At 39.1% G+C, this 21,716-nt stretch overlaps 1 protein-coding gene across 9 annotated transcripts in view; it reads right to left on the bottom strand.

Moving 5' to 3' along the window:
• The window catches only part of LOC122887875 (pro-neuregulin-2, membrane-bound isoform-like), a 74,988-nt gene that overhangs the window by 14,901 nt on the left and 38,371 nt on the right, over positions 1-21,716 (bottom strand). For all 9 annotated transcript variants that reach the window (XM_044221513.1, XM_044221512.1, XM_044221514.1 and 6 more), the window contains exon 4: positions 2,299-2,419. In XM_044221513.1, the coding sequence (XP_044077448.1) occupies positions 2,299-2,419 (121 nt within the window). The remainder of the gene's footprint in view (positions 1-2,298; positions 2,420-21,716) is intronic.

Below are 21,716 nucleotides of genomic sequence, written 5' to 3'. Positions count from 1 at the left end.
ATCCCATTAGGATGAGCACTAGGTCTTTAAGGGGCACCAACATTCCACTCTTAGTCACAACTAGACCACCAGTCCGACAAAGGTCATTGCTCGTGATTTACTGGTTTCACACAACGCCTCCCAGGAGCACCATAAATTTCAGCATTAAATCACTCATCCTGAGTGATGGTGTTTAACTGGGGGATAGCACCACCTACACCAAGGAAACTTGGCTGAAAGATGAAAGAAAGAAATTGTCACTACATAATTTAAATATCAGATGAGAGTGCAAATATCCACTGTGGTGCAGCTGCAGACTCTATTATCTTTAGTTTAAAAAAGGGGGGAATAAATAATTGTTATCATTCATTATTCAAAAATAAACGCGTAACATTTAGGAGGAAAAAATGAATGTTATGTGTTAGGAGACATGAAGCAGGACCTGTACTGTAAAAATATTCTACATACTGTATAAACAATAGACTGAAACCATGTGTCACATCAATTAGTCGTTGGACAGAAAATTAACATGCAATACAACTATTCTGACGAATCATTCAATTTGAAAACATCACCCAGGGCTTTAGGAAATTATAAGAAGCATTTTTTCACAATTTTCAAACATTTTATAGACTTAAACAATTAATCAATTGATCGAGATTTTTTTAAAATTGAAAACTATACTCTTATTCAAAAGTTAAATTAATAATGACTCTCCTGACTATTGTCACACTGTAGACACGGGTAGATGTTACATAGCCTATATGATAAAATAGATGAAAAACATCTAACTCATCCAACCAAAAGCACCAGCAAACTTAATATATTTCAATATATCATTATACAGATTGTTATTATATTATTTTAGATTTGGCTGAAAATATGACATCCTTATGTTTATGCTTTATGTGAAAATGACATTTATTTATGATTGATATGTTCAAAAGAGGCTAAATTCCCTCTTTACAGTAAATTTATGTGAAGGAAATCATCAGAAAAATATGATTACTTTAGTGAGTTACTTACTGTGGGTCATTTATTAACCTTACCTCTCCCCAAAACAAAGTTTATACCTCAAAGTGAAGGAGCAAGGCATAAAAGTAGGGCTAGCTGTCTGCAGGACTTGTTTAGCCAGTGAGTAATGCCCACTGAAGCCTGGCCTATATTGAATGAGATGGCTGTGGGGCAACAAATCCCTGCAGGCCTTCACTGCATTATCCAACTTTTCTGGACCCATGCCCCAGCCGTGAGTGAATTAGCTGCAGCAATTGAGTTATTGCTGCCTCCAATTTGTACACAGCGTATTGAAAGGCTGTTGCAGCCATGTCCTCATTGCTTGTCAAGCATTCTTCCTTGGGCCAACTGGGCACAGAAGCCCCACCAATGTTTGAGCTCTATATCAAACCAGCCAAAGGACTTATGCTATGATGACATATGGTCGAACAGAACCTGCAACAATATTTGACAACCATGACAAGAGACAATGTGTATATTTTGTGTTATAAGTATAATATTAGGTTTTACTGGGTGTAACAGTGACTGTTACAGCCTCTCAATATTCATATTTGAGAAGCTGGAATCAGTGAATGTTTGACAGTTTTGCTTAAAAATGACTTAAAGGATTAATCGATCAAAATAGCTACCAATTAATTTTCTGACAATCGACTAATTGATTCATCATTGCATCATCTACACATAAAAACTTGTCAGTGTTCTGAAAGACAGAAAAAAAGCAAGAAAGATAACTGTTTATTTTAAATAATAACTCCTCCTTGACCTCGAGTCTTATAATAATAAAACTAAAATGTAAATGTCGAAGTAAAAAAAAAAAAGGTTGTTTCTGTGGTAATGAAAAGCTGAGATACGTGGTTCCTCCAGAACTCTTTACACATGGGTCTTGATCCCCTCTGCCAAGGACCTCAAATGTAAGCAATGATTCTATTTACATCACTGGGGGCCTCTAACAGGCATAAATATTTGCTCACTACTAAACCAGTGACTCATGACATTTTGAAAAGGCTTTTACTGTGCAGCCCTCCTGTACACTAAACATGACTTAAAAGGATGAGCACACCACTGCCTCCTTCCATTATTAGTGTTAAAATACACAACAGGTGGGTAGTATTTTCCTGTGATGTGTTGCTGCTGCTGCTGAAAAAAAAAGAACGGAAATCAAGTGCTATCAGGAAAATAAACAGCAGGATACAAATTTGTAGTAAAAAGAAATGTTATGAAAGGAGTTTTCATTAAGGGACAGAGAAGGTTGACATGAAAATGTAATTTTTCAAGGTGAATCCAAAAACAAAGAAGATAACTCACTTGCAGGAGAGCTGATTTATACCACGTATAAAGTAACAGTCGCCGCCGTTCACACAGTAGGCCTTCTCTGTGTCGTTGCATCTTCTGGCGTGGCCTGAGCCTGGAGATAGAGTTGTGGTTACTGAGAAAAAACAAAGACAAAAAAAAAAAAAAAACACATTACCAACAGCTGTAATGTAGTGTAAGCTGAATAAATGATGATTTAAAAATAATATTTGGAGTCAAAATAAGGCATCATGATACATGATCACGCCCAAGAGTTTCATTTGATATGAACTTGGTTGTTATTTTTATCAGCATGATAAGTCTCGCTTCTCTACAAGTATTCTCAGCTTTGCTCATATTGTACACTTGTATTTCCACGAGAACTCTTAGTTTTCCATCCACAAATGTAATTGTGTCTCTAAGCAGTGTTGACACTATCTCAAGAAGTTCTATGAGCAAAGATAAATATTTTCCTGACTTAGCGTAGGAGTTGTTTACGCATTGACTCAGGTCCTTGGAATGGCCCAAAATGTCATCTATCTGCACTTAATCCCCCCCACTGAATAGATAGAATAATATGTTTGGGATGAAGGCTGCTTATTGGGATGAAAGCGGGGACGTTTGAAGGAATGGGAGTGCTGAGGGAGGTGCACAGTGGCAGGATTGGTCTTGAGAAGGGAGGAGTGTGCTTCGCATATCAGATCCTGACACGTGATTGCAACTGTATACCTGCTGTCAGACGCTATTAGCACCTTAGCAGAGTGTGACAGTTTGTTGGTAGGAATACAAAAGTTTCTGATTGGAAGACCTTTACAACTACAATGCATAAGCTTAAGCAGTCATGTCATGCAGAATGTTGTGACAAGAAATTGCACTAGGATTTTATTCAGCTGGGTCTGGCTCTGACATGTAGTAGGCTGTTTGCCACCAAGAGTAGATTTCACAACACCAATTTGTTACACAGTTGAAGAAGTCAGTTTGACTCTCTCCTCTGGTTGGAGAAGTGTGTTCTGTCTTGTTCAGAAGCACGCTTCTCATTTTAACTAAAACAACAGAGGTTAATTCCCATGCTAGTTAGCATAACAAAGCAAACGGATGACATCAGTCTGTGCTTCACTTGCCAGTATGAGTCTGTGAAGAATGAGTACGAGAGAGAGAACTGTGAATGAATAAGTCAGCACTTTGCAAATTCCAAAGCAAATATTATAACTAAAACTAGACATGTTTTTTAGTTATTTGTTACCAAAATAGGATGTCATCGCTCTGCAAAAAACTACTGTATTACTTTCCGACTTCAAACATACGGTCCAGACACTGGAATCTTTCAAATATCTTCCTTTCAGAGTTACTGTAGGCATGTATTCAGGTGGTTCCCATGCTCTGGCAGGCATAAAGCTTTACTATTAGGTTTACTAAGTCATAAATCTACAGCTGGTTAATATATAATTGATAAGTTGTGATTTATAACTAACCGTTCATTTTTGGAGTTAAAAAGGAATTAAATTTAGGCTTAAGGCACATATAAGCTGTGATGTTATTGTTCAGCCAAAGATCCCTAAAAATGATTTAATGTTTCCTACACAACACAGCCAGTATAATGTGAAAAAATTTCCAAAGAGCATTTCCAGGTTTACCAGTTAATCAGAACTACCTCATTGTCACACCTGACCTTTCACCCTGGTGTGCTGGCATGTAAAACACCTCATAAAAAAAGATCAGACAAAGCTGTCAGGAAGAAGAAAACTCAAAACATTGTAAAAAAAAAAAAAAATGAAAAACACACGGAACAAAAGGCGGCAAAATAAATCGCACGAATCTCTATGGGGCAGCGGCCTATCCCAGAATGCATTGGTGGGAGAGAGGGCAATGCACTGGACAGATCATCAGTCCTCTGGGTGGGCTAACACATAGACAGTCATACTCACACATAATCTCCAGCCCACCTGGCTTACATGTGGGTGGACTGTGGGTGGAAAACATACGACCCAGAGAAAACCCACACAAGGAGGTGGAGAACAAGTAAACTTCACACAGAAAGGATCAAGGCTGATATTTAAACCCTGGACGTTCTGCTGTTAAAATTTATTTGACTACTGGTCATACCAAATCTGTTTCACTGTACTCAATTTTAAAAAAAAAGAGATAACTTCTATAATCTGTTACTTTTTGAGAATGCAGTTTAGTTTAGGTGATTACTGCCCCAAATTAGCTTATCGCAGAACCTCATAATGATACTATGTACTTTGCTCTACTTTACTTTCATTGAGAGATATACCTTTGTTTTTTCTGGCCCATTAGCATGTATGAGTTTGTTTTCTGTAAATTCAATGTTCAGAGGAAGTAAGATTTGTGGCATTGGTGGAGCTCAGAGATTTTAAAATGCATTTGTTGTGATATTTTCTCAAATGTACTCATCAAATGTGCCAAGTGACGATCAAACATCAGACCAATTTAGGCTAACTGCAATGAGGGCAAATGAATCAAATCCCTCTCCATCACTGTAAGAAAGACTTAAATCCTTATTATGATGATGACATGTTGGTCTGCACATATATAGGATAAATATAGGATAAATATCTACAGTCTAAGAAGAACCTCAGAGCTACAGATTTGGTTTTAGACCCACACAGCTGTAGCACCATCTTGTTTTGCCATCCAGCTGAACGCTCACAGGTGGAGAGCCCCCCGATGTATGTTGCCTAAACAATAATCACCTGCCTGTATTCAAAATCTTCTAGGAGGAGCAGAAACACATTCCTGTGGATATTATTTTACCCTCAATGCAGTAAAGAGTCTTCTTTGGACAATTCAATGCTCTCTATCGGAAGTTTCACACTCCGACAGTATCTCTCTTTTAAAGGCATGATATATTGTAAGTATCTGTACCCATTAATTTGTAAATCTTCTCATGAGGGCTTAAAAGTCACTTACTACTAATTATGTACTAATGTACTATATATAGATCAATCCTATATTCTATATCATATAAAGGTACATCTTTTCATAACTGAGAAAATGATCACAATTTTATATATGTAAAGTGTCACGCGGGCATGAAGGAGCCCCAAACTTTTCAAAACACAAGATAACTTTGTGAAGATTTTTCCCCCCACAACTTATCAACATTCAACTAACTGCTGCAACTCAAAGATGGCATGTGTCCCAATACTAAAAAAACATCTATTTGAGAACATTTACTGGCCTGCACTCATCAACTGATATCCAATCTATGATACTCCCAGTAAGTGTCCCAATTATCATCTCCTCTCCTCCTTTTCTCTGCAGTCCTCCATTCTTTCCTTTGTGTCCTCCGATTACTCCCCCAGAGTGAGACAAAGTTCTGGTTTCAGTACATCTTGTATAAACTTAGTGTCAGTCCTTGTCCCAAGCCTAGAAATACTTAATTATAAAGCATACATACACTGACTACTAAATCATATACAGTAATATAACTTGCTGGTCATGACAGCATACAGGACCTAGACACAATAAAACTGTCATCTGTAAAGTAAACACAATTCAATAAAATATCTATATCAAATATTGATCATATCTTTTAACTTTAGTACATATTGGAAACACACTGACAGCTTGAAGGCACTAGGAACTATCAACAAGTAGAGATTCAACGATTCAGATTATTACGCCCACGTTTAAAGTTTAAAGTACATGTATGGCTACTTTGATTCAAACAGCCAAAGCGAGGGAACTGCAACTAAACTGATGCACAAGCATCTATAAATCACACATGTGCATCCACTTCAGGTTTTATAATAAACTTGTAAAACCTTAACAAAAGTATGTAAAAACCTGCTGAGCAGCAGTAAAATATCTGGGCAGGACCCTGAGATGCCATGGACTTTCTGTACGCGAGTCCGTTACTGCTTCCCATCTTCACCTGCAGGCAGCGGTAGTGTCAGGCTGAATGCCCACGTCCTTATAACAAATAGTGTAACAAGCCACTGTATCTGTCGTGAACAACCCATAGGTCAAGATGAACTTAAGTGCATGTGTCATTCATACATTTCAAAAATGTATGAATGTGTTCACCATGATGGTAGCAGTAACCGATTAGTTTGCTGGCATTTCCATCATCAGGTAACAACACTTTTTTCATTATTGTGCAACCCTAGAAATTATGTTCATATACTACTAATTTGAAACAGCAAATATGTTATGAAAGAAATGTAATGCCGCCTGGAATATGATTTTGTATTAACGTAAAGAGGAAATGTTAATTAATGTGTTTTATTTTTCCCTACAATATTCGCTCGCAGCTACTAAAGCACAATTAAACTTTTCATGGTTATGTTTAGGCACTCAAAGCACTTAGTTAAAGTTAAGGAAAAACTCAGTTAAATATTGAAAAAGTCAAAAATGACTTTGAGGATGAGGCGTGTTAATTTTAATTGCTTTTAACCAAATCCACAATCTTTCCCTAACCTTAACCAAGGTGCTTTTGTTGCCCTAAACATAACCACACAAGGGACTCAGGATGCGAACCCCGGTCTCTGATGTAAAAGATCTGCACTTTGTACGCCTATCACCCTACAATTCACATGGGTTACATAAATGTAGCACTTCCTACACTTGAAAATACTTTGCTAGGGAACACAATCTGGGCAGCAATAATATTTCACTTAAAAGTGAAAAAAACTTAGATTCGAGAGTTGTCCATTGTTGATTGGATTATGTACTATCCAGTTACCTAATGTGTGCATTTTAAGTAGTGGTGAATACTTGCATTCGTATTCACTAAACACACTTCTCACTTCCCGCTCAATATTTTCACTTAAAAAGGCTTTAGTCTCGCCAATGTCACAATCTAACAAAGGATCAACAGCAACAGTTGCTTCTTTTGGCCCCCTGACTTGAGTCTGACTGCATTTTAATATGACAAACCAGAAAATTAGAAGAATGACAGACCGGACCACCACGGATATCACTGAGGTAGTAGTTCTCACATTTATTGGAAAACCCATACAAGGAGAGGCACATATGGACCCTGTCCCAGTGATGAAACAAGAACAGTGTTTTCTTTCTGCGGTGATCTGGTTCAGCCAATGCACTGTTTACTCAGGCTGCACCACATGTTTACTCGAGATTAAAACTAATGACAAGGCCTAAAATTTATTGATATGGTTAGAGATACATATACAAACAACAGAGGAGCATCTCATTTAGGGGTGCATGATGTGGATAAAAAATGATGGCTGGCTGATGATGGCTTCTAGCTAAAACACATTCGTTTTTGCCCACAATAAACAAGAAGACTATTTATCTGTGAGTGCCGGTATTCTGTTTGTTTTGATCCTTGCTACGACTGTGCACCTGATACAGTGTTTAAGATTTGGAGCTGTGCGTGCTGCTACTTTTCACTAAAAATTATATTCAAATTATTGTACTAGTGGTTGTAATACGGTTACAAGATAACTTCTGACAAGACTTTGTGGGAATACTTTTCCACTATAAATGAGTGCAGACCTATGGTGATACAACAAATCTGCAAGCATGCCAGTACATTTTGTCCTTTGATAGGAGCAGGTATTATTTCACTATTATTTCATGACACATACAATAAGAATAAATTGTTGAACAATTTAACAACAATCTTAGTGTGTTTAAACAAGTGTTGTCAAGGACAATTGCTGGCTTTTTATTTTCAATATATGGTGTTGGTTTGACTACCAACTCTAGGACAACTTTTGAGTTTTGTGTTTGATTTTTATGTTATTTCTGAGGGAACCTGGGTTACATACATAACCACTGACTGCGATCTTTGAAAGAGTCATATATGTCTTTTCTCAATCTGTGTTTGACTGTATGTGGTCAATGAGAGGCTTTATATTGCTCCATGAATAATGTTGTTTTTATGTCTTTCATTTCATTAGTTTCAGTCAACTGTTGTCTGAGGAGGACAAAAAGTCTCAACACAGTATTGTGCAAACATATACAGTAAAGGAGGATAATTAAGGTGATGACATGAGTTTTATATGTTACCTGCTTTTGTATTATATTGTATTGTTTTGTCCAAGCAAGTTATTGTATGCGAATAGTGTTGAATCCGAATGGCTGATCTGAGGTGGACTCATATGTAATCATCCAGTGAGGCTGCGGTGAACAGACCACAGCAATTTCTGTTGACTGGTGGTATAATAACATGTGTAGTGAATGCTGTATGTGTTCATCTTTGCCATGTAGAGCAGCTGTTCAGTCGGGTTAGAGTAGCAGTGTTTTTGCATGTATCAGTAATATGTATTTGTTTCAAACCTCCCGAAAGCCACGGCGTAATTCAAACAATGTATTTTACAAACCAATCAAGAGACATATTCTGTCACTTGAGAGCTCCTCTGTTCCACCTGCTCCAGTTAGTCCTGATTGTTTTCTCTATATAGTGTTTGAAGTGATAATTAAGGGAAGGTCTACAATGGACAGCACTATTAACAAAAATAGCTTTGTCTTATTTGGAAATTAACAGTTTTGTTCCAACTCCCCTTTTGTGTTTTTATTGGTTGTCTTCCTCTTTTCGAAGACAGCACTTTTACCTGCATCTATCCCCAGAGACAAGACGGTAATGGCGAGGCTAAAAATGGTTGATAAAAGAGAGACCTTATCCCGATAATAGCAATCTGGATGTTTTGTAGTCGTCTTGGATTTGAGTGATCACCAAAATTACATCAAGCTCTATTTATTAAAATCTTTACTTGTAACAAAGAATCCATAGATAGCACGAAGCACAATCCCCCACCTCACAAAGGGGACCAGAGTTTAGGTGTATTTTTCAAGGTTGACTCTGCTTTCCTGGAGACAAATTCCTTTAACCCAAAGAGGAGATCAGCCGTTCTGCTTAAACAGAGTTTGTTTATCTGCACTTATGTGGCCAGGGTTTAGTTAAGTTTGCTTGGTTTTGTAACCTCAGGTTTCAACTTTCCTCAGTCCTGTAGCCCACAGGCTGAATCTGAGTTGGAGTTGAAGAGGGGTTTCCTCTAGGTTAGTGAGGGCCACAGTGTTTAGCCATCAGCCCTCGCCACTGACTTTGATTAATCCTTCATGGACCAAGAACTGAAAAGAAAAGCTGGGGGGTGCAAGCAGGACCATCTGGAAACCTTCATAAACATGCCTGTCTTTCCACGCTCTCCGAAGGATTCTAGGAAAATCGTAAAAATGAAGAGAGGTCCCAATTGCACTGTTTTTTTTTTCCTCTTGAGGCACACTGTTCACATGCAGCAAACAGAAAAGCGCTCACACTGAATCCTAGCCCTGTGCTGCACCTCACAACTCAACCCGAATTGTGTAATGAAATACATTTTCAATCGGCCTGTCTACGGTGCAGAGTTATACACATGCCTCCCTAATTTATGACAAATGCTGATAATTTACTGCAGCTTGGCTTAATCTTTTTCACTTCTGCGCTGCAATTGAACAGAAAGCCATCTCAAAAGACAGAATCTGATTCTGTGCAGGGAGAAAGCCAAAGCAGTTATTCAACCAGTGGTGGATCGGTTCCATCTGGACTTTGTTATGGCTTTGTGTTTTCACTCTTAAAAGCAATGTTATCAGGATAAAAAGTATAAATTATGTAGCCTATTTGGGAGTATGTCAGTGTGCGAGAACAGTGTGCAGACCGGGTCCGTCCCTGGTAGTACTACAGTACTAGATAAAAGGACGTGAAGGTCCAAAAACTAAATTTCATATCTGACATTGAGAATTTTAAACTTTTCAGTCATGTAAATGATTAATTATAGTATGTTACAATGTAAACTAGTTTTTTATGGCCTCAGATATATGCAGAACTCTTTTAGTCACACATATACTTGACAAAAAAATCCAATAAATAAATAAATAAAGTGCTAGCTGGGTAGTATATTGTCAACAGGTGGCACCATACTGCAATACCACACAGGGCCTTTAACTCTTTTATCAGATAATGTAAATCATCACAGTTCAAACAAGGAGAAAAATTTAACTCAGGTCATAAAAATCGGTCGGATTGGAAAGTGATAAATGTCTTAAGTACAGACCCTTCAGCAGACACATAAAGAGGATGGTATCTGTAATAGCTCTGCCACCCAGACATGCTTTTCCACAAGTCAGTTTTATGTACCAGAAAAAAGCTCTGAGTACCCCCCTCCCCTCACCTCCCGACTCTTGGCAGGGGATGTCTGACATGTCTCCTGTTACAGCTGGGACCAAGATCTTTTATCTCTATACTAGAGGCCAATTCATATTGCATGCATTCTTGCTACACTTGTGAAGTGCATTTTGTTCCTTTCTGTAATGCTGAAAGGACTGTCTTTTCTAGATGGAACGAATAAATGAGATAAACAGATAAGATTTCGGTTCAATGTGAAGTTGTTGACAGCTGGGTGTGATGTGATGAAAGAAGATATGCAGTGTTAAGATGATGCATGAGAGCAAAGAGGAAAAGACTTTGTGTTTTTCTTTTAGCTATTTATATTGTAGGAGTGGTATAGTGGTATTATAGTTCTGTAAAAAGTGGAGACAAATGACACCAATAACAAAGCAAGATAGATGTCTGGACCTTGCTTGCAGACACTGCTACAAGGACGATCAGCTACATGTACAAATTAGCTTTTATATTTATGAAAGATTGATACTTTGTTATTTGAATTTTGCTAATTAAATATAATACATGTTTTCATTTTCAGATTTAGAACCACAACATATTTTGACAGGAGCTCAAGTCCAGACAAATGTAGCAGCAATGAAAGAACGAAAAAAAACAGAAACACATGAGAAGAAAGGCTAAAAAAAGAGAGAGATGGATACAGGAGGAACCAGGGAAGAGGAGGGTTGAGAAAAGAAGGTTTGTCGACAGGATCTTAAGTTGGAAAATATTTCAGCTTGCCAAAGCCAACAAAAAACAAGCACGCACCTACTTCCACACATACAGTATAGGCACACCCAATCAATGGCAATATCCAGCATCAGTGTCTTCAAGCATTTTGTAGACTTCAAAATGAGCAAGAGAGATTTCATGTCAAATACCAAAAGAGGAATTAAATTAATATTTACTCTAGGTAGGACGCACGAAAGAGCCCATTATGAATGAAAGTGCACTTCTTTTCAATAGAAAATTATCCACAGTTCAAACACCTTCAGTATGAAACAGGAATGTTTAGAAATGAACAAAATGGAGCCTGCCAGGAACATTAATCTACTACCCACTCTTCAGCAAGACTGCCACTGCCACAACCAGTGTGTCTTCTTTCATATTCTTGTCTCCTATTACCATTTTCAGTCACATAGCTGATATGCCTGGTCTTGCCTGCCTCAATCGTCTCAGCACTGAAGCGAAATCAAAGAGCAGCCCAGTGTGTGATTGCACAACAGCTGCTCATGCACTGCAAAGAAGCAAAGTGCATTTAGGAAAGGCAGGGTATGGTTGCGAGCGCATAAACGGGCGCTGGTATGGATGCTGGCGGGCACCAGAATGTGTGCAGTTGGCAACAAAGTGACACATGATGTTTTCCACGGCACAGTTCCAGAAAGGGCTGTTCCCTGCTCTGTCGTTCAGAAGCAGCTCAAGATCAGCGTGGCATTCCCGCTGCCGTAGCTTTGAGTGTGAGGACGCCTGTTGCTTTCATTTTCCCACTCTGACCTGAGAAACTGTTGTTTACTGCATCCTTGTGCTTGCGTCTTTGCCAACTAGTAGGTATGCTATATCTGTACAGTCAAAGATGAGCAGCGAAGGATGAGAAGGAGCAAGAGGACGCCTCTGCAGAAAGAACTTTCAGTGACACTGTCAATTTATTCCTGCAGGGACGTATGCTCGGAATTAAATCACAAATAACACTCAGTTGCCAAAGATTCAAATCACTGAATCACTTTGGTAAAAGGGAAAATTCAACACATGTTTCCGGGACATATGTTCGTCCACTTAAGAGCCACTCAACCTGATGGCTTCTTTTGTCTAAACTCACCTGACAGACGGCACCACTGGTGGTAAAAGTCGGAGGAGCAGATTTGTGACTTGTAGGTGACACATTTGAACCTGAGGGCCAGGAGGAATAATCTGTGAAAACACTCTTCTATTCCTTCAGCATGTGCTGCTTAAGAGCCACTTATGAAGATGTTTAAACACCTTCGCTCAGCTGAAGCAGCTCAGGGTGGGGAGTGTACACACTTAATAAAGTGACATAGTCTGACTGATTTAAGATTAAATGACAAATCAGTTTATTTTCATGAAGTTAGCCTGATTAAACTGTGAGCTGCTTGTAAAAATGTTCATGAACTGTGTTATAGATGAATCCGGTGACTGATTAATGTGTCAACTGAACACATTTACACTGACAGCGGAAGCAGATATGTTTGGGTTAATAACAGTCTTCAGTCACCCCCTCCGACAGATGAAGGTAGTCTGTGTAAATGTGGAAGTTATTCAGTCTCAAAGCACTAGCCTGATATTGGTTATGACACAGAATTTGGGATAAAATAACATTAACGTACTGCTTCTGTCCGACCTCCACAGTCTAGATGTGAAAGAGCAGTGAAGAGTAGCTAATTAACCCCAGCAGGAATTATCGAGTTTATGATTTAAATCATCAGACTTCATGATTTCTTGCATTAGAATCAGAAGAAATGCATTATTTAATAAAAATCAGAAATACATGACACTGTAAAAGTGGAATTTTGGTCAGGAAACGTTGTACCAAGCTAGCAACACATAAGCGGGGTAGTGGGCTAAATTTCATTGAAAAGTTTAGGTTTTGTAGATTACAACCTTTATTTTAATGACATTTGATGACTATATTTCCAATATATAACTGGTTCTACAGGATCTTAAAAAAATTGAATCCATTACATACATTACAGTGTTATATGCGGGTGTATAAGTTAGATGCCACCGCAGTAATGGCAGCTTGCCTACTTCCACCTACAACTCGGATTCGTCTACTGGATACAAAAGTTAGGACACTAAAAGCAACAAAAGTAGCTGGTTTGGAAATGAAAGAAGAAGTGAGCTATGAGAGCCACCAGGGCAGGAAAGACAAGAAGACGTTTACCTACAGTAGGTCAAACTTCCTCAACGACCATATACAGCAGGTAAAATAAGTATTGAACACGTCACCATTTTTCTCAGTAAATATATTTCTAAAGGTGCTATTGACATGAAATTTTCACCAGATGTTGGTAACAACTCATGAAATCCACACATGCAAAGAAATCAAACCATAGATTTCCATAAATTAAGTTATGTGTTATAATGTTAAATAACACAGGGAAAAAGTATTGAACACATGAAGAAAGGGAGGTGCAAAACGGCATGGAAAGCCAAGACAATCAGTAATTAGAAAGCAATCCTGCCCGTTGTCAGTGCAAATGAATATCAGCTGGTTCAGTCCCAACTGATGGCCTATAAAAAGGTGTCTCATTACCAAGGTGTCACAGAAGAAACATCTCATGATGGATAAAAGCAAATAGCTCACTCAAGACCTTCGCAACCATATTGTTGCAAAACATACTGATGGCATTAGTTACAGAAGGATTTCAAAACTTCTGAATGTTACAGTGAGAACTGTTGGGGCCATAATCTGGAAGTGGAAAGAACATAATTTCAGCATAAACGACACGACCAGGTGCTCCTCGCAAGATTTCTGACAGAGGAGTGAAAAGAATTATCAGAAGAGTTGTTCAAGAGCCAAGGACCACTTGTGGACAGCTTTAGAAGGACCTGGAATTAGCAGGTACAATTGTTTCAAAGAAAACGATAAGTAATGCACTCAACCGCCATGGCCTGTATGCACGCTCACCATGCAAGACTCCATTACTGAAGGAAAAGCATGTTGAAGCTCGTTTAAAGTTTGCTGCACAACATTTGGACAAGCCTGTGACATACTGGGAGAATATAGTCTGGTCAGACGAGACCAAAATTGAACTCTTTGGATGCCATAATACACTCCAACACCACACCAACAGTGAAGTTTGGAGGTGGAAACATCATGGTGTGGGGCTGTTTTTCAGCATACGGTACTGGCAAACTTCATATAATTGAAGGAAGGATGAATGGAAAAATGTACAGACATTCTTGATAAAAAATCTGCTGCCATCTACCAGGATGATGAAGATGAAACGAGGGTGGACATTTTAGCAAGACAATGATCCCAAACACACAGCCAAGGAAACTCTCAATTGGTTTCAGAGAAAGAAAATAAAGCTGCTAGAATGGCCCAGCCAATCACCTGACTTGAATCCAATTGAAAATCTATGGAAAGAACTAAAGATCAGAGTTCATAGAAGAGATTTGAAGACTGTTTGTGTGGAAGAAGGAGCCAAAATCACACTTCAGCAATGCATGCAACTCGTTTCTCTAAACAGAAGCCATCTTGAAGCAGTCATTACCAACAAAGGCTTTTGTACGAAGTATTAAATTAATTTCAGTAAGCGTGTTCAATACTTTTTCCCTGTGTCATTTAACATTATAACATAACTTAATTTATGGACATCTATGGTTTGATTTCTTTGCATGTGTGGATTTCATGAGTTGTTACCAACAGTTGGTGAGAAATTTCATGTCAATAGCACCTTTAGAAATATATTTACTGAGAAAAATGATGACGTGTTCAATACTTATTTTACCTGCTGTATTGCAAAAAACAATATATTAATTACAAAATTGTTCTAGATAATTATCACTTTAAAAGGTCAAAATAGGAGGCATCCATATCTCTCCGTTGCCCTTTATCTTCAACAGCTGGCCCTCATTTCTGAGGAAGGGCAGACTTTGCAACCGTGTTCCAGATACAGAAGACATATACCACAGCTCCATATTTGGGTCTTGTGCTCACAGCTGCAGTAGTGGCCAGCTGCTAGGACTAAAGGTTTCCCCTCTGATATTCCCCAAAAGCCAGAAAGCACACAGTCTGCTTGTTTGAGTGTGCTGCAGCCCTCCTTCACTCATATACACACACACACCACCCACACTCGCTCTGTCCTGAAAACGGGCAGTAGAGCACTGCTGTTTTGTTAGGCTGCAGGTCCTCTGTAAACTAAAGGATGAGTTCACTGTGAGTGTTTCAGTGATTAAAGTGAGGCCTATTCCATCATCAGTTCCCACCTAAACACTCAAAGGAAATGGCCTCCACACTGCTGACGGTAAGCCCGTACTCGCTCCTCATACAGAATCCTTAGGAAAGAACTTACTCACCCAACTGACATGACGAATACAGTTGCAAAATCACCAACAAAAGGAAGGAGCGTGATGGAGTAATGGGAGGTTTTGAATGCGAGACAGCTGTGGCAACGAAACTACAGTACTGCGTTCCTGAGCTATGGAATGGAATACCACAGTGTACCATAGCGTACATATACTTACCATTCCAATGGAATGGTAAGTATACACTCCTCTTGTGCTCAAAGAAAACTTTAAAAGGTGTGAAGATACCCAGGATTGCTCATGTCCAATTCTGAAGAATACAAAGTAATAGGAGGAGCAGGGATTTTGTTTGATGTGAGTGAATAGTTTACTCACAGACCAGTTTTCAGTGTGCTGGCTCTGTTCAGTGGACTCCCAAACAACTGCAAATTATAACTGACTCAATACAAGCAAGCCTTTATGACACAATGAATCATTTTTAGGCAATATTTTTTCCTCTTTGAAAGTATTAACAAACACTGCAGTGCTTGTTAGTTATTTGGCAAGTTAAAGCAGAATCCTGCACAGTCATCCACAGTTGAAAGGGAAAGACCACCAGGACAGCTGAGGGGGCCTGAAAGGGATTTTTTTATTATGCTATTAAATGAAGTCTCAGATAAGTTTTGTCCTGAGCCATGGAAGAGTTAACAAAGGCCTGCACACAGCAAAACCTCATGTCACCTTCTGCTCACATCACTCAGCTCTTCAAGTGTAACAGCTGCTTCCTTCCACACACATAGCAATATCCTCACTCATTCACACTGAGGGCTTAACTGTCCCACATAACACAGTGAGATTACTGGATACCCTAAGAAGTGAGATGTGTTTTGATTTTCAATAACTTTGTTGTTTTTGCAAAGATTTGATTGAGGGCGCCCACTTATCACTTTGGATTAGCGGGATTAAAGTGAATCAAGAGAGCAAGCAAAACATAATGACGCTCAGAGAAACTTTTCTAAGTCGTTTTATTTAATATCTTTTACTCATTTTTCTCTGATTCTGATAACAACAGGATTCAACAGCTTCCTCTTCTCTAACACATTAGCACATACATGTCAAAGCAAACAAACAAAGCAAATAACTCATACCATGCATAGCCCTTGTTAAAAAGCGATGAATTACTGACATATTAGGGAGCTGATTTATGTTTTATGTGTCAGCCACCAAACATTACTTATCTTCTACCACATTAACTGGAAGTTGTCGGAGATGAAGGACTGCTCAATAAACTGTGCTCCCTTTGCTATGTCAGAAAACACACGGATACAAACTTACGTGCCTCGTAGGTTTTTGCTAAGGTATACATATAAGTGTTACTAAATATAATTATTACACAAATTATCAAAAACACACGTGCCCAGGCTTAAATGCTTATGAAAATATGTACACCTAGATACCAAAAGAACAGCCAAAACATGGAGGTGTCTCTTTTCTTACAGGCATTACAAGCACGCAACAACCTAGTTGTTATCTCATGCTAGAATTTCAGAGCCTCAGAGATTTCTGGATGCTATCAAGTTGCTTGGTATTCATCATGAATTAGTGTTTCCCTTTGATTTATTATTCCTTTGGATGATATTTGAAGCGTGGGGTTCAAGCCCTCCTCACTCCTGTGCTGTATGTATACACTGAACCCATTCGTAACATCACATGCCGTGCCCTGACGGCTCAGTGATGCTGCATGATGTGTGCTTACGATGCTGTGGGTGTTCATCCGCTCATGACACAAACTCTTCCATTTACTCTGGATCTTCCCATTGTACCGGATACTGCCCACTAATACAGAAAGGCCCTAACAATAAACAAAAACAACATGCAGTGTGGGTTAAGTGACGATTTTGCGGCTGCCTCTGGAACTAAACATTGTGGGTGAACTTCAAAACAAGGTTTAAACTGTGACACACTCCCGCTGTCATGAGGTAAGATGTGATGCCGGACAGAATAACAAACATTTGTTTCAATTGATAACATTTTAGCACGGACTGTGAAAATAATTAATTGAGTGAATTTTAAACTTGTTTTTTGTGGTCAGTGTTGGGCATTTTCTTAGATATTGTTCTTTTGACATTTTGACCTTTACACATTGATGTTTTTTTCAACTTAATTTTCTTGTTTGTGCTGTGGGAAGCTGATGTACACATATACATATTTTTTCAACAAAGCTATAGCAACATAGCTTCTGATTTTTTATTTTTATATCTCTGGAATAACATCTTTTGTAAATTTGCTTGTAGGCTGTTATGAATACCATACAGAACTAAGGACTTCCAAAAGCCAAGATCAGGATCAATTTCTTGCATCATTGCTAATTTTAAATGGCACACATTCAGGAGCATTTCAAAACCGCAGTGTCCATGCTAACAACTATTTGTTTCGTGCTTTGTTCGTCTTTCAGATTACAACATCCTATTTGCTCCACAGAGCAAAAACTGGATCCTGATTTTGTGGTTAAACCTGGGCAACTGACAAGACCTGAGATTCTGGTGCAATGAGACGGCCACCTCGGAGGAATGCCTGTCCAGACCCCAGGACTGAGGATAATTTTGAAAAAGTGGGCATGACTAATAGCACAGCGGCTTGATCCACAGAACCCGACAGGCTGTTCTCCAGTGGCCAGTAAATACAGAATGCTTCGCAGATGTGCCTGTTCCTCTCAGACATGGCTGCTGCTGCTTACCCACACCAATCCATAGAATTGGCTGGTGTGCAGATACTCCACATTCAACAAAGACCACAACTAACATCCTGTAGCGTCATTACAGTTGAGTTTATCTTGTTGCTTGCGTAGCAAGAGTGAGTATGTTTTGTTTTTACTAGATAGAGACATAGAAGGAGCGAGGGAAGTTGTTGTTTATCTAGTTCAAAGTAGCACTTACTGTAATGTTTCACTTACGTAGGACAGATATGAAAACTTACTGGAAGAAAACAGAAAAAGCTGTGGGAGTATTTTTGTTTGGTTTATGGTTATTTGTGTGTTCATGTTCTCTGTAACATTTAATGTGAAACTAAAAAACAGAAAAATAATGGCTTTCCATTCCAAGGCTAAAAGATTACTGAATCTGAATCATACTGTACAAAACATGAGTCAAAGTGTTTATCAACATCTTTTGATACGTTTTCTCTTGCATGTCCCCAACTATCTTCAGCAAGTATGACAAATAAACCCGACTATAGGACATTAAACATGATTTTACCTAAAATCAGGCTAAAATGTCAAGTGACAATTAGGCCTCTAAAAGCATTTATTTAAACTACAACTATACTAAAAATAATTACAGTAGGAACTGACTGATTTAAATTATCATAACAATAAAATCTTTTTTTTTAACTTAAGATTTAGGCCCAGGATGTTTGGAGTGTAACATATCTGCTTTAACAACTGAGCTTAATTTGAAATAGTAAAATACAAAAGACTATTTGTAGCTGTCAAGGCAAATGCAGTTTGTGTAGCACAAATTTATGAAATCTTTGATAATGGCCAATAAGATGAGTTTACTCCTTAATAAAAGTGTAAAATCATCTGATTCTTTACCACTTTCAGAGGTTTTTCTGGCATACTTTAGGTCCCTCGATAGAGCGACACTGTAGTGTCAAATCACTACTAATCAGAACCATCCTGTTATACTTTAAAGGAATGCATCAACAAATACTTTTGAATTGATAAATGAATAGATTTTCTGTAGCTGAATGATGTGCAATGCATTGTACATGAGACAGTGAGTTCAGCTTCCTGCAGTGGACTCTTTGTGATGGGGGGGGGACGACAACTGTATTTGACTTCAGGATGGGGAGTGAAAACATGTAAAGGTGTGTGCACATTTGTGCATCTGTGTGTGAGGGTCAGCGCACATGCTTGCGCAAAATTGTTGCTGGTGGCCCCAGCCATGACTGCTGAGGTTGGAGCAATCATATGTTCAGCTGTGATTTCCATCAGCACATTCCTGGACGCTCACACACTCTCTCAGTGGAGCTGTGCACATCACCCCCCAAGGATGTGACCTGCAGCCTGCAGACACATGGCTGCCTCACAAGCGCTTATCACAACACAGCAGCCTGTAGGATAATGGGAGGCCTTAATCTGAAGCCACGTGGAGCCAAGCAAACTTTGACGAGTGTTGCTCCTTCACACTGGCCTTATAGAAAACAGTCGATGATATACTACACCGTTCTGCAAAAGGCCAGCAGGTCTTACCATGCCAGACTGATTACAGGGTAGAGGTCAGACCACATGGACAACAAATGGTCCCCGGTCCTCTACACTGGGGGTTGGGCATAAGGCTGAAAACACCACTTTGGAAAAGGCAGCAATTGTTATAGAAACTGCTAAAAGGACATATGATAGTTCAGACCACCAGGAGACACACACTCACACACATGCTGTGTACTGTTATGCATTCTGTCACAATGCCAAAGTGGGCAAAATACAAACAATAAAACATGGAGGAAAGTCTTGTGGATTCAGAAAAGAATGTCAAAATTCCTCCACTGACTGATCTCATGTTTCAGCTAAAATGCAGCCGCAGTGAAGGAGAGAGTATTAAACGAGTCTTAAGGCTGAAACATCGATAACAAGCAACTTAAACATTCAACGTTCGGCAGAACATCCAACCATCTGTGCTGAATAATTATACAGTAATTGGCACCTAATATCAGCCATCAGTGTGCGTTTCACTTCTACTAGTCAAACAAAAAGACATGAGGAAAACACTGGTCCAATCATTCAATGTTATTGGCAAACCGCATGGCTGGCATGAAGCCACAATGTACTGTGTGCTTTACAATGCATGAGGGATTCACTTTGAGTTTTGGTTCAGCCTTGAACACACTGGTTCTTTTTTCCCGCCCAAGGCAATTTGCACACCATACTCCACATCTCGGCTCAGAGTTACAAGGCTGTCGCATTTGTCTCGCTAAACAAATATTGATATGGGTTGGCTGGGCTGAGTAATGACCAGCTGTTGTGAGTAGTATCAATAATAAAGGTTTCCATGTTTTTGCTTTTTATGGCAAGTGGCAGTGATTCTTCCCCTCTACATACTCCTTCATGATAAATTGAGCTATCACTTTTTATTAAGGAATGTTTAGGAAACTCCTCATCACACCTCAGGGCTACGTGTCAGGTTTGTCTGGCACTGTTTGTGTAATTGATGCATATCAACTCAAAGTACCTTTGTTAAAACTCGTTTATAAAATGTTTTGCTCAGCTCAATGCTCAATGTTTTGTGTTTGGTACAGCTGAAATTTCATAACCAAACTGTTTAAAAAACAGTGCAAATGCAAAAGAGAAAGAGTTTATTGCATTTACTCTGAAAAAATAGGAATGCAGAAAGATCCCCCTCCCTGCAAAATTAAGAAAAGAAACCCAAAACAAATACATAAATAATTTAAAAAATAATATTAATCAAGAGCTACTTCCACCTTCCACCTCACACAAACACAACAATGAGTCAAATCAATGACTGGCACAGTGCAGGAGTCTGTGTGAGCTGCTGAGCTTGTGGTGGCCTGTGTTCACCATGTGGTGGAGCTGAGTGATGGTTTCCCAAAGTCTGCCTTCACCAGAACAGACAGCAGGCAAGCACAGCCATGTGCTACATCCTTTCTCACTGCGAGGGTTAGAGTGATATGCTCCAGTGCTGAGCTGCTCTTGACTTTATCATCTATGATCGTTAGCTTTCCCTTTCTGTCTGTGCAAGTCAGTATGATGGCAGATGTTTATAATGAATGCATTTTCCTCAGAGACTTCACATTGATAAAGCAGGTTCCAGCTGTGTTAGCATGCTTGCATTTTAGATACCGTCAGTGGTACAACAGCTCCAGCACCTGACTGTAGACATCAGATATGGTAGGAAGGTGCTTCGCACAAAGCTAGCAAGCACTAACTGCATTCTAAAATGGGTGTGCAAGTCTCCTCTGCAACACAGCGGGCTCTTGTCTTCCTCCTCTTCATACTTTTCTCTCTCTCTCCCTTACTGTTTGTCTCTCTTTCCTCTCACTGTATCCCCTTCTCGCTCTGTCCCCCAATGTCTTTGTCTGCTTCCTGTCATGCATTCCCTCATTTTGTAATCCCCCCCCTTTATTCACGCTCTCTTCTTCTTTTGCTCTCTCTGTCCATCTACATCTGCACCCCTCCCCTTGCTCTCCCTCTCTAGAATACACACATACACAGATAATACTGCGGCTACATGCTGCTTCGGCAACATACTGCAGCAGGCAAGCATATTCCACTGCAGCCCTTTAACACAATAGCCATTTCTCTTATGACCTTAGGATGAAA

The sequence above is a fragment of the Siniperca chuatsi genome, linkage group LG14 (assembly GCF_020085105.1).
Source record: "Siniperca chuatsi isolate FFG_IHB_CAS linkage group LG14, ASM2008510v1, whole genome shotgun sequence".
NCBI classification, from domain to species: domain Eukaryota; kingdom Metazoa; phylum Chordata; class Actinopteri; order Centrarchiformes; family Sinipercidae; genus Siniperca; species Siniperca chuatsi.
Note: the sequence above shows the minus strand (reverse complement) of the source record. Positions and strands in the feature narration are given on the sequence as shown.